At 38.5% G+C, this 27,939-nt stretch overlaps 2 protein-coding genes and 1 long non-coding RNA gene across 6 annotated transcripts in view; 1 reads left to right on the forward strand and 2 right to left on the reverse strand.

Annotated features, from left to right (window-relative positions):
* Window positions 1-2,943: 2,943 nt before the first annotated feature.
* LOC145479809 (allene oxide synthase-lipoxygenase protein-like) lies at window positions 2,944-14,175 on the reverse strand. 3 transcript variants are annotated; one of them, XM_081458265.1, is made up of 13 exons: window positions 13,369-14,175; window positions 13,043-13,124; window positions 11,819-12,022; window positions 10,894-11,020; window positions 10,334-10,565; window positions 9,723-9,855; window positions 8,782-8,897; window positions 7,571-8,015; window positions 6,722-6,840; window positions 6,090-6,196; window positions 5,362-5,467; window positions 4,888-5,103; window positions 2,944-4,058 (listed from the first exon to the last, which is right to left on the reverse strand). In XM_081458265.1, the coding sequence occupies exons 2-13, from the start codon at window positions 13,101-13,103 to the stop codon at window positions 3,828-3,830; spliced, it is 2,097 nt and encodes a 698-aa protein (XP_081314391.1). In that variant the 5' UTR covers window positions 13,104-13,124; window positions 13,369-14,175; the 3' UTR covers window positions 2,944-3,827. The 3 variants fall into 3 exon arrangements, with proteins under 3 accessions (XP_081314391.1, XP_081314393.1, XP_081314394.1); XM_081458268.1 differs by having other exon boundaries at window positions 2,945-4,058; window positions 10,334-10,562; XM_081458267.1 differs by lacking the exon at window positions 13,369-14,175 and having other exon boundaries at window positions 13,043-13,288.
* Window positions 14,176-18,949: 4,774 nt separating this feature from the next.
* LOC145479812 (uncharacterized) lies at window positions 18,950-21,876 on the forward strand. Of its 2 annotated transcripts, XR_014048461.1 has the most exons (4): window positions 18,950-19,279; window positions 20,249-20,328; window positions 21,021-21,060; window positions 21,794-21,876. It is a non-coding gene; the product is annotated as an uncharacterized LOC145479812 (long non-coding RNA). The 2 variants fall into 2 exon arrangements; XR_014048460.1 differs by lacking the exons at window positions 21,021-21,060; window positions 21,794-21,876 and having other exon boundaries at window positions 20,249-20,523.
* A 438-nt stretch (window positions 21,877-22,314) lies between these two features.
* LOC145479813 (uncharacterized) overlaps window positions 22,315-27,939 on the reverse strand; it is a 20,434-nt gene continuing 14,809 nt past the window's right edge. Inside the window, exons 26-29 of the mRNA XM_081458273.1 lie at window positions 27,467-27,585; window positions 26,454-26,514; window positions 25,812-26,003; window positions 22,315-25,285 (exon numbers count right to left, since the gene is read on the reverse strand). Coding sequence (XP_081314399.1) covers window positions 24,987-25,285; window positions 25,812-26,003; window positions 26,454-26,514; window positions 27,467-27,585 — 671 coding nt within the window. The 3' untranslated portion in view covers window positions 22,315-24,986. The remainder of the gene's footprint in view (window positions 25,286-25,811; window positions 26,004-26,453; window positions 26,515-27,466; window positions 27,586-27,939) is intronic.

Consider the following 27,939-nt stretch of genomic DNA (forward strand, 5'->3'; position numbering starts at 1 on the left):
AAGAATCAAATCAAACAAAAAGTACTGGAATAAGTTTGTTGGTGTATTGGGAACACCCCAAATGTTGACAAAACGTATTAAATTTACTAGAAAAACAAATTCATAAACAAATCCCTGTCTAAATTGTTTTTGCAAACTCTCCAAAAGGACGACCGTTACTTTGTTACTTGAATGTTGATTTAATATGTTTATTCAATTGGTATTAACTCAGATCTAATTATCAGGTCTAATTACTGTGATCTATGTTGCTTAATATCTATCTCTAATTTCAGTGGCTACAAACAGTAATTTCTTTTTAAAGGAGCAGCTCCATCAAAAGCTACCAAAGCGCGAGATTCATTGTTGTCAGTTTAAACCCACTTATTTTCCACCTCATTACTTCAGAGATTGCCCACACACTTGTTGCGCTTGGATGGCTGGGTATTCTTTAAATGCACAACACCCTGAGCATTCGTCGAGTAAGCTGCATGGGAAAGCATTAGCAAGAACACAGAAGCTGCCAATGCCAGGTTACGCGTATAAAAAATTAAAACTTGCCGTTATTTAGCGAAAGCGAGAGATTTTTAACAATTATTCCATGAGCGCACGTTAGAAATGAGATAGCAGATAACCAACGAGGCGCGAAGCCCCGAGGTACCTATTACATCTCATATCAACCAAGCACAAGTCCAATAATCGTTTTATTAAAAATAAAAATAAAATAAAAGTAAAAATGTCTCCAAAGATTTCGGGTACACTTACCATATTTGTAGAGCATGGTATAATGGATCATATACCAAGATGGCTAAGCCAATGAAAACTCTTGAATTGCATTATTCGATGATCCAGTTTTTAATAATTAGAAAACAGAGCACATAAATGATAATCCAGCTTAGTATAAATTTCCCATAGTCTTTTGTAAATCCGTTTATTTGATTGGCTCTGTTACAGTTTCCTGCAGTACGCAGTAGACCGCTCCTTCTATGGGTTTACCGGTACAATAAACCCACGCTGAATGGAGGGGGAACACGAGAAAAGTAATAGTTTTATGAACCCAAGTATTTTTTTATTGCTTTTATGAAATAAGTTTGCCAAGAGAGGGAAATAAATTGCACTTTTGCGATCAAGTTCCTTATTCTCAGCAAATTCATGAGATGAAGCGGCAAACCAATCTCAGCGAGTGAAAGAATGAAAGCGCACAGTCAGCTCCAACAAAAAAAAGATTAGGTTGTATTAAGGTGGCTCCATAGGGTAATCATTTATGGCGTTGCGCACGCAAGTGTTATGTTTTGAATGCTGTTTTTGCATTCGTTTTCACACCCAGTCCTCTCAAACTTATAACATGTAATAACCAAAGATTAAATAGTGTTTTACTATCATCTCTGTTAAAATTTTGGGCTTTAGTCTTGAATTATGAATACCCAAACAAATGTGTTTTTTACTGTTTTTATGGCTTTATTTGTGATTTTCTTGAATTTCCTTAGGTGAAATCTTCCAAAATTTTTACAGCACATCGCTTCCAGCGCGATACGAATTTAAAACACGATAAAACATACGGTTTGTATAGGCAGTTTTTTCGATCTATTGAAATTTATGTCTTTTACCGCTGCGTAGAACCTGTTCTTATAGATTTCCCTGGAAAACGAGCTCCGACTAAAGTAAAACATTTACTACCAATCTGCCAAATTATACAGAATTTCAATGAAGGAAACGTAAGAAAATTCACTGTCAAGTTTGCTTTTTGTGCTCATGTTGACGTCACGTTTTCCTTCGATAGAGCGCGTGCAGATTACCTGAGCTTTCGTCCTCAGCGCGGGTGCTGTCGTAAAACTATAGGGGGCCACCTTAAGTCCATGTTGTGACCAACTCCTGGTCCTGTTTTCAATGTATATGTTGAATAAAAAGACATTCGAGTTACTGATATCTTAGCCAGTGAAGTGAAAGCAGAAACTGTTTATTATGTTCTCCCTCAGAAATTCTGAGTTCTCTACTTCTCGCGTATGTACAGCTTCCATATCGGGTACCGTGTGTTAACTGGTACAATAGGTTTGAAAACTCTATTAAACAATCAGAGCGCGCATAGTATCTCACTTATTTTATAATAAATAATTAGATTATGAGCTCGAGATTTCGATCGTGCCATAGTTGACTCGGGCTGTGCCCTCGTCAATTATCACGCGTAGAAATCGAGAGCGAATAATCTAATTGTTTTAGTATAAATCTACTAGTCGTTCAAAACTTTGCATAATTTAAATCCCCTTCGCAGACACTTCGAAAACGCCAAGAAGCGGCCGTCATTTTGTAAACAAGGGTACACTGCTACGCTACTCACTATCTATCACAGAATAGAGATTGAGTAGCGTAGCCCATCAGAGAACGGCATTCGTGATAGAACGGTTGTAGATTTATACTAACTGCTGATAGAAAACAGTTGCACACATGATTGTACACGTGATTTTTTTCTACACGCATCAGTGCACATCGTCCACAATGTTCGAGACCCTTTGAATTTCTTGATGTGACACAATAAAACAGTTCTTTTCTAGCATTATTTGGGAATTTTTCTGAGGCAATGAGACTACGGTAATGTTATACTAAAACAATTAGACTACTCGCTTTCGTTTTCTACGAGTAGATAGTCAACGAGGCGCAGCCTCGTTGACTATCTACTCGTAGAAAACGTGGCCCTGCAGTTAATTGGTTCACGCTTCATCATCCAATGAATTAGAACCAATCAGATTACTTCTTTGACTACGTCGGAAACAACTTGAGCAAGCCTTGAACCTCAAAGCAGTTTCTCCCTGAACGTTAGATGGGGAATATATTTGTTATAAAATGTAAAATAAAAATATACAGACAAAATTCTGAGTTAAATTTGGAGATAAGCTAGCAGCAAATGCTGAGCCACTTCTTTTAGTCTCGTGAGAAGCGCGCTCCACCGATCGAGCTAATGAAGTACTATGTCTACTATGGAAATTCTGCGTCGATATCAATTTAATTTGGAAATGTATAAGTTTATAAACTATGGTGGTAGCTCCAAATGCAGGAACTGAATATATTGAAGAGTAACCTTTGGGTTTATCTTTAGAAAATTTCTTCTAGTATCTAGTTTTGAGTGTTTTAGCCCAATAGGGCCTTGAAATATTTCACGGATTAGAGGGGGACTATTACGTGGGTGTCTAACTTCCCAGACGGATGCACGTCACTGATATTGGCTGGCAAAGTTTCTGCTGAACAATAGGTTATGTTTCAAATCTGGCGCTCGCAGCCTACGGAAAGTACTGTCATCACATTGAGAAAACGGCAATCACGTAAGTTCAAAGCCCACTTCTAGCGGGTGGTATTCGCAAACACAGCACACAAAGAGACTCAATCGCACAAGTATAAAGAAAGATCTTTTTTCGAATTCCAAACAACTCTGTTGTCCCTGCAAAAATCCTTTCACCGCATAAATATATATCCCTTTATGTCATAGTTAAGACCCTAAGATCACTTTAATGTAGTTAATCGGTTACGGTGGAATAGCTGTTACGGGTTTACCAGCTTCATGGGCTGCTCCGCGAAACAAAAAGAAATAAAAAATCTAAACGAACATGGTTTTGCACTTCTTAGAATAACAGTTTGTTGTTTCTTATATTTTTGTCCCTGGAAAATAATTTGAAAACGGAGTTTTTCAAAGTGGCCCTATATAAAGCAAACGAAAAAAAAGCTGTCCTCCGCTTCAGGTATGCATTCATTGGCCTCGGATCCAATGTGCTGGTCCTGAATTTATCAACCAAGTACAATGTTCCAGTTTTATCGTTGTCCTCCTTTCTTCAATAGCGCTCCTAATTTGGTCATAAGGCATATCACGTGCTAGCACTGTTAGTGACGTATTCGGGTAAGAGGTAAGGATATGGCAAAAATCCCTCGTCCACTCGTTTTTCATTTTCTTTCATCATCTGTTCGGTTACTGTCTTCAGCTCGTCGTGAAACCTTTCTATTAATTCTTTTGCTTTCTTGCCCTCGATTTTAGATGAGTAATCGAGTAACTGATCCAGATGAATTCCTGCCAGGTTAGAACTAAGTTCCGCTATTTCCTGTTGATGAAAATAAGATGGTAGAAAAAGATTTCTAACGGTTAATTTCTGCACAAAATCACATAAATAAAGGAAGACAAACACTATTGGAAAAGCTTTCTAGTTAGAACCTCTAACCTTGTGGGAAAGTTACATAAAGTGAATGAAAGTGAAAGAAACAGACGAACAAGATATCTGGGAGACAAATATTAAGGCAAGGTCTAGACTAAACTGCTATATCTCCAAAAAAACATATTTGCCTTTTTTATAGCCCCGAGGCATCTAAATGATATCGAAGAACGCCCGGTGCATTAAATACAGAGAAAAAAATAATAGCTTCCGTCGTGATTGTCTCAGTATTGACTACGGAGAGGGAAGGAGGGGGGTCATTGACTACTGGACGATCATTGTTCGCTAACAAGTAATGAAATTCAGTTTACGTTTGAAGTTGTCCTTCAGTAGCATTTCGGAATAGCTAAATATATTGGTTCAATTGAGGCCTTGAGCTACTGTCATTCGCGTCACCTACACCACTGTTATATCACGCACTATGGAATATTTTCTTTCACTCCCTGATAAGGCCGTAGAACGGCGAAAGTTTGGAACTAAAATACAGTACCTCAAGGCCTCAATTGAATCAATATATTGAAATTCAGTTTCTTTTGTTATTTAGACAAATTGTTCATCAGAACTTTACAAAGTGATTATTTTCTCGGAACAATAACGCGTCGCTCAAGTTCTGATGGAATCTAAAGACTTTTAATAACTGTCGCTAACCCATGCAATAAACAGCACATACATACACTTTTCTTCATTTAAATCTTTCAAAAAAATTAAATTACCGCCTTACCAGTGCTACAGCCTTGTTTCCGAACATCAAATTAGAGAAGGTGGCAGTGCCATTACTGTCAGCAAACAGCCTGTGTGGTGCATTAGGTACAAAGCCTCCATATTCCAAGATAGGGTAAGTAGTGGCAGCGTGCTGACCAGTGAACGCCCACAGTAGAGTGGTCAGCACCTTGCTTAAAGAGGCTTTCGTTTCTATGGTGGCTGGGAATTTCTTCACCTACAATGAAGCGACCGTGTGATCGTTATTTAATATCAATTTAATTTAAATATGATATCAAACGCTGCCCATATTTCTCAGTTTCTTGAGTGTCTGGCTCGAAACCTGTAAGAAGTTTTTTGATGCAGGGGTCCCGAAACAGATTTCAAAGGATGCGGCGCAAGCATACATAATTATGTCCCACTTTGCTCCTTCAATGATAAGACTTTATTTATAATAAATACAATGATAGCTGCTACTTTCTATGCTCGTTCTTACCATGCCCAGTCCCCCAAAGTCTCCCTGTTTACCATCAGCTGACAGTTCATTAACTAACTCTTGCAACTCGTTATCGGCTACGACCTCTTCGTCATCTTCATAATACCTGCAAAATTCACATAACAGCGATCGTATCTATGAGTACCTTACATTATATGAATGCCACAGTCAATCAATTTATTACACTTCTTCGGGCTAGAATATCATTGCAACAACCCGGAAAGATTTTGCAAAAAATGTTGTATTAGAAACTCTGTCTGGTATACTCTCCAAGGATCTAGAATATCTGCAAGTTATCAAATAATTGAAAATATGATAACAAGAAATATTAAAATTAACGTAGTTTGACGTTTCGATGCGTCAAGCATCATTACTAAGAACAAAAAATTGTATATTGGCATATACAATTTTTCATTCTTGATAATGATGCTTAATGCGTCGAAACGTCAAACTACGTTTATTTTAAGATTTTGTCTTAAATGCTTTTAGCAAGCAACTGACCATCCGTTAATATTATATAGAATAGTTAATTATGTAGATATTTAAACAGAACGTATCAAGATTGGCCAACTTGGCGAGAAACGTAAGCACAGCCAGATGATATTAACAACAAGTGATACTATTCAAGTGAGTGACTACTGTCTTTGTAGTAACACCATTTGGCTCCTTTACCAAGCACGTTGTAAATATCTCATGTAAATGAAGTTAATAATTGTTGGGTGACATACGCATCAATGAAAGCGTCAGCAAACTCGTTGAGTTTGTGATACAAGAGCTTTCCGTCATCTCGGTAAGGATAGTATGGAAGTTTCTCTGTGTCATCAACTCCTCGTTTCTGTTTGAAGGTAAAATTCATACCAGTTAGCAGGAAGCAATAGGCAATATTTCAATTCCCCCCCCCCCCCCCCCACGCCCCCGGGTGAGATGCTAGTCCATAGAAGGGTTAAAACCCAACGTAAAATTTTTCGGTACCGCATTTATACCCCTGGGCGGAGGGCGGCCCCGTGAGAGTAAAATGTCTTGTTGAAGAGCAGAACGCAATGACCCCGACCAGGGCTCGAACCCGAACCGCTCGATCCGGAGTTCAACGCGCTTACCGTTACGCCACAGCGCCTCCATTCTTAGGACAGTACCGGCCTAAATTTTGATAAGTAAAAACTTTGACAGTTACTAAAGAAGTCAAGTTTTCATATTAATTATATCGCATTATCTTGCTTACACTGCATTCACAATTGCAATGCATAATATGTGCAACAACTGGCGTATTGAGAATTAATGAATGAGTTTAAAGTCTAGCGTAAAGGTATAACTCTTGCAATTATATGAATTGTGTTTGTCAATCAAACGGAATTTAACCAACCTTTAAGTCTTCCAATAAATCTAGATCTTGGAATGACATTCGCTGGTATTCTTTATTCACAAGTTCAAGAGCGCTAGAATAGTCAATGCTAAGAACCTTGTAAATTGGAGCACTTCTACCTGTTAGAGAAAAATAAATTCGAATCAAATCATTCCTTATCGAGAAGAGATATTACAAAGAGAGGAACAAAGAATGAAACATTAAAGACATCCTTATTAGTATCGCTCAAAGTTTGGCCATATCCGATTTTGTACATTCTCCCACACCTTCCTCCTATCTTCCTGTTGTGAAGGGCAAAACAATAATGAGTCACTGCCTCATCTTTGTATTAAATATCACGAAGAAATTTTACAGTCCAAATAGAATAATGTAGAGTGCAAGTGGAAGTTAAACAAAGTGCTATCAAGGGAAATCTAACTATTCTCTTTCAAATTACTCATTCTCACTTCGTTTTCAAGGCCCCAAATTATTTAATTCTCTTAGCACTGAAATCCAAAATGCCTCTAGCATTGCTGTTCTCTTAAGTCATCTTTCTTGGTATAGCATAAGTATTTTTTAGCTCTCTTAGTGTGCTTTTTTCGTGCTTTCTTTGCTTTTGCGCATTCAAGCGTTCAGCTTTGCTTAACTACTTCTTATCCTAAATTATGATTATTTTTTGTGCCGATGACAGAATTTGTATTCTTTCTAAGTCTTAGGCATCTTTAAGGCAGTCCTTTACATAAGCCTTATTGGCTTCCCTAGGCTTCCTTGCCTTTTTAATTGATGTTATGTAAATATACTTTTAAAGGACAAAAAAATAAAGCAAACAAAGCAAAAAAATTGCCTGTAAACAAAGCAAAACACCATTACCGAACAACTTGATCTCAAATAACTTGTTTGTTTCCAGAGCTGCTCGGCAGTGCTGCCGAATGACCTGATAAATTGGATGATACTCCGAGAAGTATTTCTCTACCAAAGTGCAGGGCGCATCCAAGTATAGATGAACTTTGAGTCGCTTTCTTATTAGGTGTAGAGAATTGAAATCTGCTCTTTGTACGAATGACTTGGCTAGGAACCAGTCCTTCCCGTCTATTGGAGTGTGGACTTTGGAGTCTGGTGTGGAGTCCATTTGAATAGCGACGGGATTTAGGCGTTTTATTCCAAGCTCTGCTTCGACGACAGCAAAGAAAGCTATCGGCGAAGTCATTTGTAAAACAGTGTGGTTGAATTTGACGTCACGTAGTAAAGCCTCTGGCATCTTAACACCGTCAAGTTCAGGATAAATGTTGACATAAATATCGCCATTGTCGATAGCCTATGAGACAATCAATCAAGCAAGCACGTAAACCATCAGTAATTATATCAGTATATTGATAAATGGATCAATCATTCTCAAAGTATAACTATCATTGGCAACTAATCAATCTTACTTTATTGTTTATTCAGTAGACATAATAAAATTGTAGTTGTCCGACGGGCGGTACGTTTCGATGTTGTTGACGTCATTGTCGAAGAATTAGCAAACAAAGAACAACTTATGGTTAGATTGATGTAATACTTTTCAGTTGTGCTTAATTCAGCAAAGCAAGCAAACTTAAGACTAAGAAATCACAGCGCAAGATGACTGAGTTCTGGTTGTGTTCAGTGCATGACTCTCGAGAACGAGGTCGATACATTTGTATCTCATGTACGAGTAATGAAATGTCAATCACTCACAGTTCAATTAAACCCCAACAATTAACTGTACAATGTACGACTAGGTTGATATTGATTTGCCTAAGAAATTAGCAAATAAACGGACAAACCTAGAAAGAAGCAAATAAATAGACAATTGAATCCGATTGTGCTAAATATGATCAGTTTGTATGGTCAAGAAGCCAGGACGGGTGAAAGTGGTGTTTTGTCGAAACAGAACAGTAACAAGGAACGTAGTTACCAGTAAGGATGACAAGTAGGTTTATTTACCTTACATTATAGAAGTTTAGTTGTTACAAGTGACCGAGCTAGCGCTGTTCAGCGCTGCCATCAATCACTTGCCTTTTTGTCATTTGTTACTTACAAAACATGGTTAAAACTGTTACCTGCTCAAGAGTTATTCCCTCTTTCTTGGCAAAAGCCGTTTTAAAAACCTCATCCCAGTCAAAGTGTTTATTCAGTTTGTTTTCAAGAAGAGACTTCCATTCAATACCATTACTCCCTGATGATGAAATCGGTAATGGTAGGAACTTTGATAGACCATACAATACACCATTCAAACAGCTTTGGATCTATTCAAGCGGTTTAAATAACTTATACAAGCCAACATATATCTAATCAAAGTCGCAAAAACATACTCGCATTGACTCAAAGACAGTCCCAGCGGCCAGAAGTCCTCTGACCCCCCCCCCCCCTCCCCTGGCTAGAAGATTGGCCCCTCTCGCATGCACGTGGCATGGACCACTCCAGCAGGGTGCCATGTCAATGCAGAAGCCTCAAACAAGGTCAAACGACTGAGTAAAATACCCAGAAACACAGTCAATAGCACACTTATTTAACACTGAAAACACAAAGTCTAGCTGGTTGGGGGTGTTAGTACAAGACACCCTCCCCTCCCCCCTGCTTTTGACAGCTGGCCGCCAGCAAGTTACCAACAGATAGGCCAGTCATTGGGCCATGTGCCCAGCCTGGCCTTGACGGAGCCCCCCCTGGGTTTAAAGTCGCTGGCTTAGCCTGGATTCGGGCGAAAACCTAGCGGGCATGTTTTTGCGAATTCGCTCAGATATATTCAGAAGTATTCCACGGTATTTTTTGTCCGTTAATTCGTGGCCATGATGGCCCCTGATAAATTTTGTCAAAATGCCCGTCGTATGTCCCTGTTTATAGCTGTTACTAAAAGTGTCCTCTGTTGGTTTTTGGTTTCAGTATAGTCGGCTAGAAATGGAAACGCCATCATTTCTACTAAAATAGGTACTTATATTCTAGTTTTGACAGTGTCCTTTTTCCATTGTCGGACTCTTAAAATTTTTTCACCATGTTGATTTACCTTCTTTATTTGTTACACGCCACAGTTGATATGGATTAACGCCTGCAACCCGCTGATCTGCAAAACAGCGGTCTTTGAAAAAGTTCTCTTCGATGGCTGGCACAAGTCTTAAAGCACTCATGGCACTCCTTTTCTATAACGAAATGTAAAATGAATCATGTTAAAGGTACTGAACGTAAGACTGAACGTAAGACTACCTGCATAATACCTCACGCCTCCGCCACATTTTTTAGCGCATTTGGTAAAATACTGCGTTAGTATGGGGCTGTACACGAATTTGTCAGAATTGTCAAATGGAACATCACAGTCGATATGAGAGGATGCTTAATAACGATGACAGCTCTGGTTTCAGAGAGGCTTAGAAAAAAGCTATTAAAAATCGGTATATTGTTTGTAGGACGTTCTTTCCAAAAAAAGACGGCCCCTTGTTATCTTAAATGTTGTTACAATCCTACTGAAAATTCCATCGTTATAGACACTGCAACATCAAATGTTGAAGATAATGAATTTGTAAATTACCTTAGCAACGTCTGCGAATAATTACTGATTAAATAATGATTAAAAGAAATCGAGTGTATACTGAATTATTATATTGCTTTAGTTAATGATACCCTGTGTTCTTTGTAGAAAGTCTCAAATACCACGGCAAAATCAATCAATGTTGGCGTTTCATGAAAGCGAGGATCTTTTAGGGTGAAGTGTGACTCCAGATCTTTGTTAACATCAGCGTTATCTGTCATTTTCATGTACCACTCTATAGTGAAAGGATCTGTGGAAGCACTCTGGACAAAACTTGCTGCTCCTTTTTTCGACAACGTTGGTACCATCAAGTCTTCTGATCTACTTAAAGAAATCAAAATGAAACATATCCTTTCACGATTGCATGCAGCCCGTCTAGCTACCTTGGAAAAGTTTTTTAAAAGGCCAGAGAAAATAGCTTTCACCACAACTGAACATTTCATACGTTGTTTTAACATGATGTTTCCACTTGTCAGCTGACGCATCAAAGTTAGCAGCTTGTTTAGAAACCAATTGCAATGTAATTACTTTACAGTATGAGTAGTTGAAATTTTCACGCTTGTTTAAATAAATATCAAGAATCATTCTTTCAGTGGCATGATAAAGACTAGCTTATTTATGTTGGAGCAATTGTGTCAGTGTAATGACTTACTTTGAGTAGCGATTGTCTTTAAAAGAAGACAAGCGGATAAGTGTTTTCTTTATCTGTCTGCTGAGTTCTCGTTTCACAAGACACTGAGGAGACGAGAAGCGAGGAAGGCTTATCCGACACTTAAGTTCTGCAAAAATGAAAGGTGAAACAATTCACGGTTTTTGAACCGGAGTGTCAATATTCCTTTTTATTTCGCCTCCAGAAGATGATAAGATATAAATTAATACACGATATCATGAAAGAGTTTAATTTAATTAACTACAAGCAGCCCCGGCATTATGAGGTCACTTTAGAAATAATTTTCGAACTTCTCCAAAACAAAAATTAAGAACACTAACCCACATGTAGATTACAATGAGTTGGTTCATTGGTTGTTCCCCATTGGTCTCGAGTGTAGGGCAATCATTGAGCAGGACTGAGTAAACTCGTTGGGAACGCGAAGGGAATTATGGGAAAGAAGAAGAATAGAGGGAGGCAGAGACTCTTTATTCCTCCACCCCATCACCTATCGTACTCGCACCAGTACTTCCCTTCCCTACTTCAAAAGACAACTAGGGTCAACACTGTTACATTGTAGCGACCGTAGCATAGACCATAGGTACTTAACATTGAATCTTTGGGGGTACGAAAGCTGACCAAAAGAGTGTTGAATAATCTTTCAGACAAAAATCCGAAAACGTTTACCATTACTTGTATTAAAGAAAACAAATTGTTTCGGTTCGCTAAAGGCTTTAAAAGGCCCCCATACGGACCTCTGAGAGATACTAATATTGGAAGATGTCTTGATGACTCCAAATCTAGAGATGATAAGAGTCTTGAACACTTTTCATACCCTCCTGCCCAGGTACATTTGGCACACGTTACTTTATCTACCATGCATGGACTGACTTAGAAATACTATGACTGCTACCAGGAACATACATACCATTACATGTTATTCCACCGAAATCATCGGCGCATTGGCATTGATATCCATCAATAAGATTATAGTTTTGTACACAGATTCCCCCATTTTGGCACGGGTTTGGCTCGCATTTATTTTCTTCTACATTCTTTATCATTGGAACAGTAGACTCGGACGATTCTTTAACGCCGCTACCAGGCACATCTCCACTAACGCCGTCATATTCTGAGAAAAGCCAAAGGAAAAAAAAGTTTGTGAGGTATCCGTATGCAACATCTTGGTTCATTTTCTTTTAGAGATTGTTCAGAAACATACCTAGAAGAAGAATATCTTTAGGACCTACTTATGGCTTGCATTCGGCTTGGAGTGATTACAGCTAGTAATTACAGTGTCATAATTAATAGGCCGAATTATTTTGTTGCATCGATTGATTTGTGACTGCACGGTCCTTACTATGTATGTACGTATGCGTGTATGTATGTGTGTATGAATCTAGTAATTAAAATGGTTATTGTATCCTTAGATGATTAGATACTTAGCAATCAGGTTCTAGCCTGACTAGTGTGTCAGTACCTATGTACATGTTACTCAGGTATCTCTTTAGCCTTGTCGCCAAGAGAAAAACTGGAATTGAAATGTAGCTACAAACCCCGTCACCAGTATTGCGTGTCATTCCATTATGATGTAACCAGCTCTCTTATTTTCTACTTAAGATAGTTTTAATTAAGTGTAGCCTGGTGAAACAGGGCTTTCGGAGGTAAGAGTGACATTTGTCTCGAAGTCTTTCCCAGCCCAAAGCTTTCCGGCTTCTTGGCGCTTCCTTGCAAGAGAACCACTGCATTGCTATTGCCGGATGTATTTACTATAGCTTGTATTAACGCTAGCTAACAACTTGATCAAGTTTTAAAACGTCCGTTTTTACCTTTGGAAATATCAGAAATATAAGTTGATATCCTAAGTCGATCAACAGCAGCTGCAGATTTTAAATGCTGTAGATTTTATGAATGTGTTGTATTGTATGTAACTCCGAAGAATTCTGTCATACTTGTCACAAGATACATACTACTTAAAAATCAAGCAAGTTGATCAAACAGTAGTTGCTAGAACGCCGATAATTTCTGCTCTTCAAATGTTACCCTCAAAACAGTCTGAAAATTGGGAAAAAAACGCTTATAAAGAGCTTTTAAAAGACTTTTAAGTACAATAAGTCTCTAGTCAAAACGATGCTTTAAAATAAAAACTTACCTGCTTTACTGCTATGACAGAGAACAATTAGAGCCACAAGAACTACGGGTGCCTTCATCATGACCGGCAAACCACAAGGGCTCTGGAAAAAAAACAGTTACAAAACGAACACAACTTTAACTTAAAGGTTAACACTTCTCATTACAAAATCATTTTATAGAAGTCTATGCCTTGCAAGTTTAGCTTCTGTCAAATAAAATAATCACTGCTATTCACATAACATCTCATAAAATTACTTCATCACGAATTTGCCACCGATTTTTGAAAATATTTACGGCTTTTTGGCCACTTCAGTCGACTGATTATCGAGCAGTGTGATAACGTACCGTAAACACTCCAAAAGGTGGCTAAAATTACGTATTTTCCTGCCGATGGATGTTCCGACAAGTCGAAGCAGAATTAGTAATCGAGACTGCACTTGATAAACGGAAGTGATCAGTAACTTGTTAATGTTTTATTGGGTCTGTCAACTATGCTAAGGTGTTTGATTTTGAACAATAAGGATACCATGAACTTTATGATGCTCTACAGTTAACTCCCAAAACTATGAAAATCAGTAGAATTGTAAACACAGGAAATATACATCTCGAACAGTGGTAGATCTAGGAAAGGGGTCCAGGGGGCCCGGACCCCCCTTATTTTGGGGCAAAAAGAAGAAGAAATCACAGAAGGAAGAAAAGCCGGCAGGGCAAACAAAACAACCCCCTCCCCCTCCCCCTCCCTTAGCTCAAGGTCTGGATCCGCCACTGTCAAAGATTTATCGAGTATTACAGAATTTGTGTTTGACAGTGTGACGAAATTTGGACGTGACTTTTTTCTTCATACTGTCAGTGTCGGAAAAAGAAAAACAGCGCTAAGAAGTAGTCCTCTTTTATTTTCTTAATTTTTAGCTTCCTATTTTTCTGTTGTTTTGTTTTGTTGCTGGTCGAGCGTATTTCTAACAACTCAGAATTATGATGTCATGTTGGTCGCGTATGGAAATATATACAAAAAGAGTGAAAAAAGAGTGCGAAAAAAAATGAAAAACTAGAATACAATATAATTGTGAAAAAAGCTAAAAGAATGTAAGTGACATGTAAATTACAATGAAAAGAAATATTGTCTAGGCAACTGGTTTGACATTCTTTTTAGCTTTTTTCACACTTATATTGTACTTTAGTTTTAATTTTTTTTCGCACTCTTTTTGTATATAAGCTTATATATTTCCATCTGCGCAGCAACATTTCAAGTTATTCGTTAAAGGCTATTGGCTGATGGTCGAAAGCTTATGTTTTTAAATCTTTTCAACCAGAGAACGTTTTTACTTCTTTTGAAATAGGTGTTATCCTTGTCATAACTCTATTTTTACTAGTATACCATACTATTTAAATATGTGCCATTTGTCGGTAGAAGGTCCGCATCGCAGAAAACCTTTCCAGAGGTTGTTTTTGTAAAGAAACCTTGAAGTATTGTGTCGCAAAATCTGTTATACGCGCCGTGCATTCACAGTTGAGTCAATCGGAAGCTAAAGCAAGAATGAATAACCATATTTGACAACCTACCGTGTAAAATAATGCTTTCAGAACTGGACTGTATTGAAGTCTGTCCAATTGCCTGACACGTAGCGATTACTTCTTTATTATAGAGTAATAAATATGCAATTAAATAAACTTACTTTACGTTTTTCTGCCACCGTATAAAAGCTTTTACGTGTTTCTTAAAGCTTTTATCCTTTTAACAGCTTTCAATATTTGTAAACGATTAAACATACTAAGCGGGTTAAATAATATTAAACCCGTAAAAATTCAACGTTCGGATATGAGTTAAAATACAAAGAAATTTAATCCTTAGCGAAGTCTGTGATTATTGTGAAACATTGAGTAGCGAAACTACTTACCAATAAAGAGATTAGGCAAACACTAACTACAGAGCTGAAAATGTGCATGTACTTCCCACGTTTCACAAAATGTTGGACGCTAAATCACCGTGTTATATAGTTTATATCCGTAAATCCTTTACTATTATGTCGCACATCTATAACATGGAAAAATTTCTGATCCCGTCGAGTTTAGCTGTCAGTTCTTTTGGCTAAACAATCCCTACAGTTGGCGACAATATTCGAAAATTCTTCTCTTGGCATTGGCCTTTTAGCCAGCAACCGAGAGCAAGAGCAAGAGCAACGAAAATGAAGCAGAACAGAGGCGTTGCTAAATTTATTCCAACATGAACGAAAACAGGAATATTGTGACTTTGTTTACATTTTCATTTCTATTAATCCAAAAAGCGAATTTTTCATTGACAAATTGAAATATATCAGATGAGGCCTTCTCTCGGATCCAAGATACCGAGTACTTAGGACGAAGTAAGTGAACACTGAAGTTAAGTGGTAATAAAGGAATATATAAACTAATAATGAAATTACAGAGAGAAATGATCTTCTCTACAATCTAATTCCGTCATTTTGAATGCCTTAACTCGCGCACGCGTAGACTAGTGTCCTTAGCAAACAGAGACTAGTGCACTTGGCAAAGTGATGAAGGTTGAAAGATGAAACTAAAGAATTATACCAAGAAAGAATAGTTGGGGATCAAAGCCAAGTAACTGATGTTATCATGCATAAGGCCTGTATCATGCAACATGCATCTTTTGCAAATGACCTTGAACTAATATAAGCAGGTTGTCTGCTGGAATTCATCTTATGCATTGCGAATTGAAGTGAAAGTTACTTTTTTCTTTATTTTTGCTTATGGATGACGTAACATCCATGAGCTTAGGAGGCAGTCGAATGGCACTCACTCGATTCTGATTAATTTGTTCATTAACTTGAACTAAACAATTTTCTCCTACCTCTCCTACTAAGTATTGTTTTTGTCCAAGAGTGTTCAGTCGTCTCCAGGAAGGTTTTTTACGAGGGGAGACTAGAAAGGAGTACATTTTTTTTTATCAGGTCCAAAGTCCGCTGCGCAGCTCAGATGGACAGACGCCCCTCAACGACAGGGTATCCATACTGAGTCGTTGGCCTAAACACTTCCAGACTCTCTTCAGTGCAAAACGAATTGTCTATGACTCGGCAATTCTCCGAATCTCCCAGCAACCAGTAAAAGCGGAACTGGATGAGCCATCCTCTGTTGATGAGACCGTAAAGGCCATCAAGTAACTGAAGAGTGTCAAGGCTGCCGGACTTGACAGAATCCCACCAGAGATTAGTAGCTTGTAGGTCAGCATTACACTCCCAACTCCACGAGCTCTTTGCCTGTTGCTGGGATCAGGGTAAACTTCCACAAGACATCCGCGACGCAGTCATCATTACATCTCTATAAGAACAAAGGGAAAAGTCGGACTACAGAGGAATCACTCTGCTCTCTATTGCAGGAAAAATCCTAGCAAGGGTTCTTTTGAACAGAATGGTGTCTTCCATCGCTGTAGCTCTCCCAGAGGGCCAGTGTGGATTTAGAACCAACGGACGCTCTACTGACATAGTGTTTGTCCTCAGACAGCTACAAGAAAAGTGCCGAGAGCATAAAAAAGGCCTGTATGTAACGTTTGGCGATCTCACCAAAAGCGTTTGACACGGTGAACAGAAAAGGACTGTGGAAGATCTTGGAGCGACTCGGCTGTGTCCCCCAAGTTCCTCAGCACAGTCATCCAGCTGCGCGAAGACCAGCATGGTCAAGTCAGGCTCAACACTGACCTCTTACGCCTTTTACAATCACCAACAGTGTGAAACAGGGTTGCGTCCTGGCACCGACTCTCTTCTCCATCTTCTTCAGCACAATGCTCAAGCAAGCCACTCAACACCTTCACGACGAAGACCTCGTCTACATCTGCTACCACCTTGACGGCAGCCTTTTCAAACTCAGGCGACTTCAGGCCCACACGAAGACCATGGAGCAACTGATCCGGGACCTCCTCCTCGCCGACGACGCCACACTCGTTGCACACACAGAAAAGCCTTGCAACGCCTAACTTCTTGCTTTGCAGTGTCTGCCGAGCTCTTTGGTCTCGAAATCACGAAATCACCCTGAAGAATACGGAGGTCCTGCACCTCGGGAAGTGTATGGCCCCCTGCACATCAAAATTGACGAGGACGAGATACAGTCGATAAAGAGATCGACAACAGACTGCTGGCCAAGGCAAACAATGCTTTTTGAAGCGTGCAGTGTGTGGAACAACAAGCACCTGAAGAAGGCTACCAAGATCAGTGTGTACAGAGCCATCGTGCTTTAATGTATGGCTCTGAGTCGTGGGTCACCTATCGTAGCCACCTGCGACTCCTCGAGCGCTTCCATCAGCGCTGTCTCGGCACCATTCTCAATATCCACTGGAATGACTTCGTCACCAATGTCGAATTCCTCGAACAAGCGGAGCTCTCCAGCATCGAGGCCATGCTGCTGAAGTCACAGCTACGTTAGGAAGGACATATCTCCAGGATGGAAGACCACCGCCTGCCAAAGATCACTACAGGCCAGCGCGACGGAGGGACTCCAAAGAAGCGCTTCAAAGACACCTTGAAGAAAACTCTTGGTGCCTGCCACCTTGACCACAGCCAGTGGTCTATCCTTACAGCAGACCGCGACACTTGGCGTCACACCATCCACCAAGCTGTCTCCTCGTTCGAAGCCACCCGTAAGGCAAACATTGCGGAGAAAAGACGCTGGAGAAAGAACCGCGAAGCTGCAGCACCAAACCTTGATCCATCTTTCATCTGCAGCCGCTGCAACCGGGCCTGCCGGTCACGCATTAGCCTAACCAGCCTCGAGAGCGCCTGTAGTCGACGTGGACCACCCCCTTCATGAACTTTGCTCGTGAAGCCAAGCCATGATGATGATGATGATGATGATGATGATGACGATATTCACAGAAGTGATGACGTAAGTCCGATGTAAATCGCCCAGTTTATACGAATCGTAAACTTTCACCTCATTACTGGCGATGTATACTGAACTGCAATGTATTAGCACCTTCTTTTCTACTTCAGTGGAAATCATGTGCGTTCTACCTAACTGAAGTTTTATTACATTCATTCTTCCATTGAATTGTGGTCATATGAATTACTTTTTATTGCATTCTTAGCAGAATCATTCCGTTAAACCGATTTTCCCGTTGCCTCTAGTTCGTGCCAGCGGATTTATTCCTGACATCTTCTATTACACAAAAAGTTGAATCCCATTAATTTCTTAATTTTTCAAAAGTTACGTAAGGATTGAGAGAAAAAAGGTGTTTACTTTTCTTATTTTGCGAGACGGTTACCGTGATTAAGGCTATGAAGATAGTACTATTTTGGAATAAGTTGTTTTTTTAATTTGCATTGTTAGCAAGATATTTTTTCACTAAAGGTCATCTTAGATAAACAGTTCTCGTAATGGTGTGCAGCCAAGCGCACCCTTTTGTCATCAAGGTGGGAAGCATTTATATACTTAAAGGTAATCATCTACAACGACTTTGAGTCATCGCTGAACCGGATAAACTTTTCTCCATTTGAAGTCTCCATGGAAACGATATAACAAACGGCTCATGTGACAACCTTGTTCGCGTCGCGATTAGTGTCTTGTTGGTTGACGCTTTCCTTTTTAGACATAATTATACATTTATAACCATAAGGAAAACAGATTTGCCTCTCCTCGCATGTCCAGTTTCCAATAATATCAGTGATAATGCATTGTTCACCTTCACTGACCAAGTCTCATTCGCAGACTCTTGGCAAACCATTGATTACTCACTGACCCAAGGATCACTTTAATCTTAAAAACTGTAAAAGTAATGGACCCTTTCAGTGACGTATTTCATCAGAATTATTTAACTATATCTTATTAGCTCATTTTCGATCTAACAGATCAAAAATATTTTCAAGATCTTAGAAGCCAGGAGACTATTTTATCAATACTATAGCTGTAATTATTCGTTCAGTGTATACGGGGCTTGATTCGTTCGAAGAGTTTGAAATACCAGAAAATGTTGACTTTGAATAAAAATGACAGGAATTTAGTGTAATTATGTCATGTGTTGTTATTTTCTATGGAGGCTACCTGTAGCAGGTTGTTTTGGCACCCAATTGGGTACTGATAGACCTTGTTGTTTGCCTAAGAGGTTCGCTGCAGCTAAAACTTTATTTTGACTCGGAAATATGTTTTTTTTAGAGAAAATTTTCTGATAAGATAACAGGACACCAAGATTGAATTATGGACTTCACAAAAATATTATGGATTGCAGTTTCGTACATGCTGGCAATTAGTGTGGCCATGTCGCTTCATCTACAAGGTTTGTGTCAGTGGTTTGTTTTCTGTCAAAAATCGCGGTTTCCAATGGTTTAACAAGGGCGGGCGCCTTCGGGTCACTGACAAAAGCGCTTTGTTGGACCGTTTGGATATTTACCAAGAGTCAGATTTGGTCCATTGCAGAACGAGAACTTTAACTCCCCAAGTGTGCTCGATTAACGATTAAAACTAGTTCTTTCCTCTATCCTGCAGTGTTGTATGGATAAGAACATTTGTGGTGAAATGAAAACAGTAAGATTGAATAGGAAGGCTGGGCGTTAGCGGGAATAAATTGCCCCTATGACTTCACTTATTACAGATAACTAAGTACTTCTAACACGGAGAGCCAATTTGGCGTATTTTCATGTACATATTTCCTTCGTATTTTTGACTGAAATCATCTTTGTAAAATCTGCCGTTAACAGTTCTCAACTTTTTGCAGGTTCACTGCCCTAAAGTCTTGGCATTTCACTATTTACAGCTCTTTGGTAGTCGTTAGATCTTACATGTAGTTAAAGATTCAATACTTTTAACATTCTACAAATATAAAGGTTTTACAGTAGAATATTTCGGCCACCATCGCCATTGCATTCATTCAGCGGGTGCCAACAGGCACCCATTCTTTGCTCAATTAAATACATACCAAAGCACATTTTACATTGACTAAGCGATCGATCTCAGTCAGATTATGCATTGACCATGTCAAGGTATGTTTGTTTGAGTTTGTTCACGGTCATCTCAAGGTAACGTTGACCCCATTAACGTGGGTCAGACTGTCTTTCGGGAACTGAATATCTCTGTCAAGCGAATCATTGTCGTTACCATGGAAACTAAATAAGTTAATTTAGAAACAGAGAGTTGCAGAGGTTTGTTCATGGTGTTGTTTTCTTCTGGTTGTTCCACTACTTGACTCTCCGACAGAATGACAAGAAATTGTTATTTGTTTTTGTCTAATATGGTGTCTTCTGTGTAGATGAGACTGACGCAATCCCTCTTATCAGACCTCGAGGAAGACCTAATCCAAAGCTTTGGGCAGCAGTGAGGAAGTTAATGGTATGTGAAAATATAACAATGCTACCGCAATTTACAGCATACACCTAAAGAAAGCTAAAAACGCTAAAAGCCTTGTTTCTATAAGGTCTGCAGGAGCACAAAACTACGCTAGCCTTTGACCTATTGACCGCTTGACAAAGATAATTTACGTTTCGAGAGTTGCTTTTCCCTGATATTTTCTAAAAAAAATAAAGAACTTTCCACTTGTTTCTGTCATGTTATCAACTGAACATTTTAGAAAGGGATCGTTGTCTCACAGCAGTTCTCGTAATATATTGTAACTTGCATAAATACCGGAGTTTACACTTTTGCTCATCAGTTTGGTATTAATAGCAAATGACAGAAAAGAGCAAATAAAAATCAATTGAAAGCCTATTATAAGTGGAAAGTTAGTTGTACTTGTTTAACTCAGGTCACAAGGACAGGTGTAAACCATTCTTTTTTAAATAATATGAAAATAACATATAGGCACATTAGCTTAAGAAGTATTGCCGATCTCATAGCGTGCTTTGATAATCCAAGATGGTGGCGGCTACTGATCTCGCGAGGAAATACTAAACATTAACTGTCAAAAACACAACTTTGTTGCAGTGAATAAAAATTGAATTTATCGCCTTATGTCACCTTATATGGCCGTCATTACGCCGCATTCAATTAGTTCTTCTTTAAACATTTTGTTTTCTGTTTGGTAGATCAAAGTAAACAACCCTCGTTGAAGAGCTGTTCATGGAGGTAAGGCAAAAAGTTCTTATTTTCAAACTGAACGGGAGAGAATCTTGTTTTGATGTTTTTTTTTTTTCCATATTATCACATTTTCTCGGAATTGTATGAATGTATCAAGCGAATTCGCAAAAACATGGCCGCTAGGTTTTTGCCTAGCTGGATTCGGGCGAAGTCCGAATCCAGGCTAAGCCAGCGACTTTAAACCCAGGGGGGGCTCCGTCAAGGCTAGGCTGGGCACATGGTCAAATGCCTGGCCTATCTGCTGGTGGCTTGCTGGGGACCAGCTGTCAAAAGCAGGGGGGGAGGGGAGGGTGTCTTTTGCTGACACCTCCAACTAGCTAGAATTTGAGTTTTCAGTGTTAAATAAGCTTGATATTGGCTGTGTTTCTGGGTATTTTACTCAGTTGTTTGACCTCGTTTGAGGCTTCTGTGTTGACATGGCACTCTGCTGGAGTGGTCCATGCCAAGTGCATGTGTGATTGGCCAATCTCCTAGCCGGGGGGGGGTGTTGAGAGAACTTCTGGCCCCTGGGACTGTCTTTGAGTCACTGCGGGCATGTTTTTGCGAATTCGGTTAGATATACATATAGCTGAGCCTTGGAATATCGAGGAAATGATGTACTTAAACCAAAGATTTATCACAAATATATCAATGTTTTGTATTTAGCTTTGTTTATGATGGTCTTTTGTTTTTGTACAATAGCTAATGCTGTAATTTTCTCTCCCTTATTTGCTTTTCGCAGTTAAAGCGTAACCTGCAGAAAAAGAAAGACGTTGAATACATTTGAAAAAATGACTTCCCTAGCCGTGACAGCGAGGCTTAAATTGGCCAATCTCCTAGCCGGGGGGGGGGGGTGGTGAGAGGACTTCTGGCCCCTGGGACTGTCTTTGAGTCACTGCGGGCATGTTTTTGCGAATTCGGTTAGATATACATATAGCTGAGCCTTGGAATATCGAGGAAATGATGTACTTAAACCAACGATTTATCACAAATATATCAATGTTTTGTATTTAGCTTTGTTTATGATGGTCTTTTGTTTTTGTACAATAGCTAATGCTGTAATTTTCTCTCCCTTATTTGCTTTTCGCAGTTAAAGCGTAACCTGCAGAAAAAGAAAGACGTTGAATACATTTGAAAAAATGACTTCCCTAGCCGTGACAGTGAGGCTTAAATCAGACCATTCAACACATCAATAGTGGTTACTTGAGGAGTGAAACAGCATGACAGTCCAGTCGTTGGTACCTTCAATTACATAGTACTAACTTGTGTGAAAAGTAACGAAGAAAAGATGGAAAATTATGACAATTACGAAATATTGTCTTTTTTTTTAACGTCCAAAATTGAAAAAAAGAAAAACAAGTATCATAGTAAATGGTTAGAACTCAGGAGTATCAGTAGTTCGTATAGTGCGATCATCTTTTCAGCCCAACCCTCACCCGGTCGATCACACTATACATGTTCGTAGTCAACTGTTATCGGTGTGATTTCTACTGGGTTATATAACCAGTCTACCTGCAACAACTGTTGGTCTGTTTGCTTATTTCTGGTTACACTCTTTACTTTTTATAAGAATATGTTTTATAAGAACATCGAGGCTGAAATTTGCAAAATTTTAAGAATATTTTAAGAATAAATCCAAGGCTGAGATTTGAAAATGATAGAATTTTTTGTGTAGAAAATTTGTAAATACAACACAAGTATATGTTTTTAACTAAGCCGTATAGAATTCTTCCTTCTTTAAACGGCAAAACTAGCCAAAGAGCAACAAAAACATCACCAGCCGTATTTTCGATGCTCTGATGGCTCCAAAATTACTCTAGTACCATCCAGACACTTAATAGATTCGAAAGCAGAAATTTGATACGCTATAATCTAAGAATATTCACAATTTTCAGCCTAAAATCGGCAGAAAAATAAGAATATTAAGCCTCGGTTGGAAAAAAAAATTCCTATGAAAAATAAAGAGTGTAAACTAAGTTCACTAAAACTTACAAGATATTAGACTCCATCTCTTGTTAGAGGTGGACACATACTCAATATTTGTATCACGTTGTTATAACACAACTTAAATTAAAGTGAATGTTACAATGTTCTACTCATGTTCAGTGAGTTTTGCTTTGTTCTAAGGGCGCAATTTCGACATTTGTCTTTGGTAAGGAAAATCCCTTTCATTTAATCTTGTGAGAACAGTGGGAGGTATAGTAACGATATGCAAGAAATAATTTGTCAGTTGTGGATCGTTTCCACTGCATGTTTTGTATTTTGGTGGTCGTTGATTTCCTTCAAGGAAGACATAAAAGGTGGCTCGTTTCATTCTATTTGCAAGGGAGGGAAAATGACAAAGGGTCTCAATGGGGTGGTGGCTTTTACAGACACGGTTAGTATTTTGGCTTTTTTACTGCTAACAGTCAATTTATTTTCGTTACGGTAAACAGACGTCCTTCATTGTTTACAAAAGTTAGAAATTTATTTTGATTACTCTTATATGTATTTAAGGTCTTAACACCATTCCGGGACGGAAAACGTTATTTAAAGAATGGTAGACTAACATAGCTTACATGCCACAAGACAAGACACAAAAAGAGCCTTGACAAGAGATCTTGAGACTTTCACTTTCGTGGCTAAATTTTTTTTTACGGTTAATTTGTTTTTCACGGCTAACGGTTAAAATTTACGCATAACGGCTAAATGTTTGACCCGTTTTACGGCAAGGCGGTCAACCCCCATTGAGACTCTCTCTTTGCTCAGAAATGTGAGAAATAAGAAATAATTAAACACTATCCAGATAAAATTCGCATTCAAACCAAAATTAAGAGATTGACTTAAGACCATACAAGCTCAGGATGAGAATCGAAGTAACGTATTGTTGTATGATGTATCATATGTTAGGACACTGCACTTAATATATGCTGTAAGGAACGTAGAATAACAAATCAGGTCCTCGCTTTTGCTTTGCCACAAAGAAAAAGACTGCGTAACCCAGATATATAGAAGTGAGTTTGACCAATTTTACGATTAATGTTATTTTAAAATTTAATTAGTAAACATATTACATTCAAGAATGAGGTCTAAGCAGCCCAAAGTTTTATATACAGAAATTGAGTGACCTCGTTTTAAATGCGTTTTGCTTGTTCGAGGATTAAGAATAACTGAAGTACGTATTAAAATCCCGGCAAACATTTAATGTCATATACTAAATTAATTCAATTTCGTTGATTTAAGAACAGCTCAAGTTATTAACAAGAAGTTGCAAATGTACAATGTCTTATTGATCGGTTTAGACCGCATTTCCAGGCATAATATTTATGTCATATCATAAACATTTACGGAAGTGCAAAATAGATACAGCTAATCATACTCTCTCACATAAAACTTCCAGGAAAATATCACCGCTTTTTTTACCAATATACTACAAAGCGATATTGGTGTTCTATCGACTGACTCACTCCAAGGTGGAAATAAACTAGAATCTGATATCACTCTTCAGAACAGTGATACAGTTTTACTTTTTCTACAGTTATAATCCCGCTACTTCTCAACGTTTACAGTAAAGGCAGCAAAATTCACGACTGACTTTGGCCTTTAATTTATCGCGGCGTGATGTGTTCAAATCCACTCAGTCCATGTGAAATTTCGTTGCTTTTTCTGTTTGCATATGTTATCTTCATCCAGGATAATAGCGCTACAATTCTCTATGGGCCAGTATGTAACACAATTACCCTACCTCAGTTTTCATACTTGTCTCTGTCTATTATCTATTTTCTACACAAGACCATTATTTTCTCTTTAGAGAGGCTTTTAGTATACCGCCCAAAACCAGCACTCTGTTAATATTATCATCTGCTATGATGACTTTTCACATTCCAGAGTACAGTTGCTTCTAGTGCCCGAGATATCTATATTAAAGTGACAGGAAAAGAACAGAGGTTGAAAGATTAGAGATTTAAATCCCTGTGGGAACGAGAAAGCCTCTTCTCTCCTTTAAAATCAGGTGCATTTCTTTTAAAGTGCTCTTTTAAAATACTTGGCAGCTCCTCGCTGCCTCGTTTGGCTTTCTTGTATTCTTTTTCTATTTCTGCAGCTCTTTTCTTTATTCTGTTCTTTACGCTTGCAACTTTGTCTTGGAAAACAGGAATATCCAAGATAGCAGTGATGGCTTCCTTGGCTTGTTGGCTTACTGCCTGGTGACTTTGTTTATAATCTTCTACTTCTTGACGAATTGATTGAGCAAGTTCTAAAAACAGTAAAGAAAGAACTTAGATACTGGTAAAAGACACATTTCAATTAATCTTTCAAAACTTATTAATAAATTGTGACACTTTCAACATATAAATCAAGCGATGAAGAGGAAACGATAAAAAAATTTTTTTTTTGATTGTAGTAAACACTCATCGTGGTCTGCTGCAGATCTGCAAATCTGATTCCGCGAATCTGGTTAGATTTCTCAATGCTGGCTATTTGCCGACATAAAGCGATCAAGCACGTTTCTTTTGGAAGAGTGAAATGACGTTTCTTTGCTTTAAAATTCCAAACATAGGATTTGACTATCATGCTCTGGAACAGAAAACAACAATAGCGTGTATTGAAGCATGGTGAAGTTCTCGTGTTCCCAAGTTAATGTTTGTTGTTCATAATGGTGACAAATATTCACGATCTTTATATTTTCGAAACATGAGGCAAACGTCGATCAGTTCTTTTAAATAGTGATGTTTACTGTAAAAGGAAATAACAGTCGATGAAATGACTGTTTCAGTTCTTACCATTGACTTTCTGGATGACAGTCTGTTTGACAGTATCTCTTAATTTGTTCCTTGTTTGTTCAGTCTGGTCTGCTGGCACATGCATTTGTTGCATAATGTCTTGTTTTAACTGTCTAACAACTTGTTCCAATCTTGCCAAAGATTTTCTGGACTGATAAATGTCTACTATCAGCGACATTATGTTGTCAACTCCTAGGAGGACACAAAATAGGAACAACAAGAAACAGCAGTTTATAGAAATACTGGTCAATCTAAAACAACACGGTTCTGGTAAGCAACTTCCTTAACAGGAAGTAACGTTACTACTTGAAAAACGGCCCTTTCTTCCGCTTATTACATAGTTGTAAACAGATGAAAGAAGAAAAGTAAAAGATAACGAAGGAAACGACTGCTATAATAATATTGCTATAAAATACTAAAGGAAAAAAAGATTTACGCGATGTCCATTTAGTGTACTCTTCGTTTTTCGATCAAAACGTTGTTACTTGGCCCTCCCAGCTCATGTTGAAAAGTCTTGATTTAAAATTATCATCCATGGAGGCAAATGCCATTATTGTATATCGATTCAGCTCGGCAAAAGTTATTATTGCTATAATGCGATTTATAATCAGAATTAGTTTAGAATGAAATGTATGATATTACCTTGTTTTACATGGTCCTGCATCCGGTTGATTTTGTTGTCATTTAGCATTTCATTTTGTCTCTGTAACAAGAGCACGAAATATCATCATACAACAATAACGGAATTTCCATCTTTTAACCTTATTTACTTGTCAAATCGTCTAGCACCAGAAGAACTAATTTGTGACAATAAATAATGACGTTAACGAAGTACAGTGATAAAGGATTAAATAATAAAAAAATACAATATTTAAAGTCAAGAACAAATGTAAGAAATCCTCAAATATAAACACGTTAGAAGTTAAAAATACTAAGTTATACTATTCAAGAGTAATCTCTAAAAAACCCTTTCACATTTGCAAGAATCATTCTAATTTACTAGCGCACTTTTTACAGATAAGCTGTTGCAGACTCTACTCTAGTTCTAGATCTCGACAGGAAAAATGTTCAGGGTCGGCCAGGGTTTTTGGGTGTGCGATATCCAGGGGCATCTTAAATCAAGTATACGGTATTTTGACGCCAAAATTGGGCCTTTTATGAGGATAAAGAATACCTTGTTTCTCTAAATTTTGGTATTTCGCATGAATTTGAAATTTATTGGCTTTTTCTTTTCAGGTATACTGCTGTAGCACTACCCCCCATGGTAAAGTCTGCATACGAGCCAAGTGGCCCACCAGGCCGGAGCTTATCCCGGTTTCTGTAGCATGAAGAGACTAGGAGTATTTCTACTCCCCCCTGGATGGGATGCTAGTCCATCGCAGGGTTACCCCCAGCATTAAGTTTGCCGGTACCCATTTATACACCTGGGTGGAGAGATGCACTGTGAGAGTAAAGTGTCTTGTCCAAGAACACAACACAATGTGCCCGGCCAGGGCTCGAACCCGGACCGCTCGATCCGGAAACGAGCTCACTGACCATGAGGCCACCGCGCGTCCCACTACCCCCCATGGCCGACCCTAAATGTTTTACTTCGTTTAAATTAAAAATCCGGCCGAATTTGTCTCCTTCCAGGAAATTGTTAGTGCGGAGGATACCTTAGATCTGGCCCTCGGCTTATCTTCTTCATCCAGTTCTTCTGTTAGTTCTCTGCGGTGTCGTAACAAAGTGCTATCATCATATTCACTCTCAGCCGCCCTCACTACACGTGCAAAATCTTTAAACAAAAGGAACTGTGTTAAAAACATAGCAGTTTGATGACAAGTGCCCGATGTGCAAACGCACCGTTAGTCTTGTGCAAGAAATAACGTGACTTTTTACTACAGATACGCAGGTTTCATGAGATTGACTAATTTTAAACTTAACAGAACATTAACAACTTGAAGAAACATACGTTTACAAATGAGATATTAAAACCTTGATGAAACGTTCACTCTGATGTAATATTATTCCACGACTTTCTAAGAAGTTTTAAAATGCTGGGATGAATAGTAGTAAATTTATTTGGTTCTCTTTTTACCACTGTTGTGTTTTAGAGCAGAGACGATGGTTAGTTTATTTGCTACTGTGT

Source organism: Orbicella franksi, chromosome 2 (genome assembly GCF_964199315.1).
Source record: "Orbicella franksi chromosome 2, jaOrbFran1.1, whole genome shotgun sequence".
Classification (NCBI taxonomy): Eukaryota; Metazoa; Cnidaria; class Anthozoa; order Scleractinia; family Merulinidae; genus Orbicella; species Orbicella franksi.

Bases quoted from the DNA above. Each gene is read 5' to 3' on its own strand.
- LOC145479809 (XM_081458265.1), bottom strand. From the start codon at position 13,103: ATGATGAAGGCACCCGTAGTTCTTGTGGCTCTAATTGTTCTCTGTCAT. The intron at 9,856-10,333 runs GTATCATTAACT...ATTTCGTTATAG, and splicing joins CTTTCTACAAAGAACACAGG to AAAAGGAGTGCCATGAGTGC. The intron at 8,898-9,722 runs GTAAATCAACAT...TTTCATCATCAG, and splicing joins GCGTGTAACAAATAAAGAAG to GGAGTAATGGTATTGAATGG.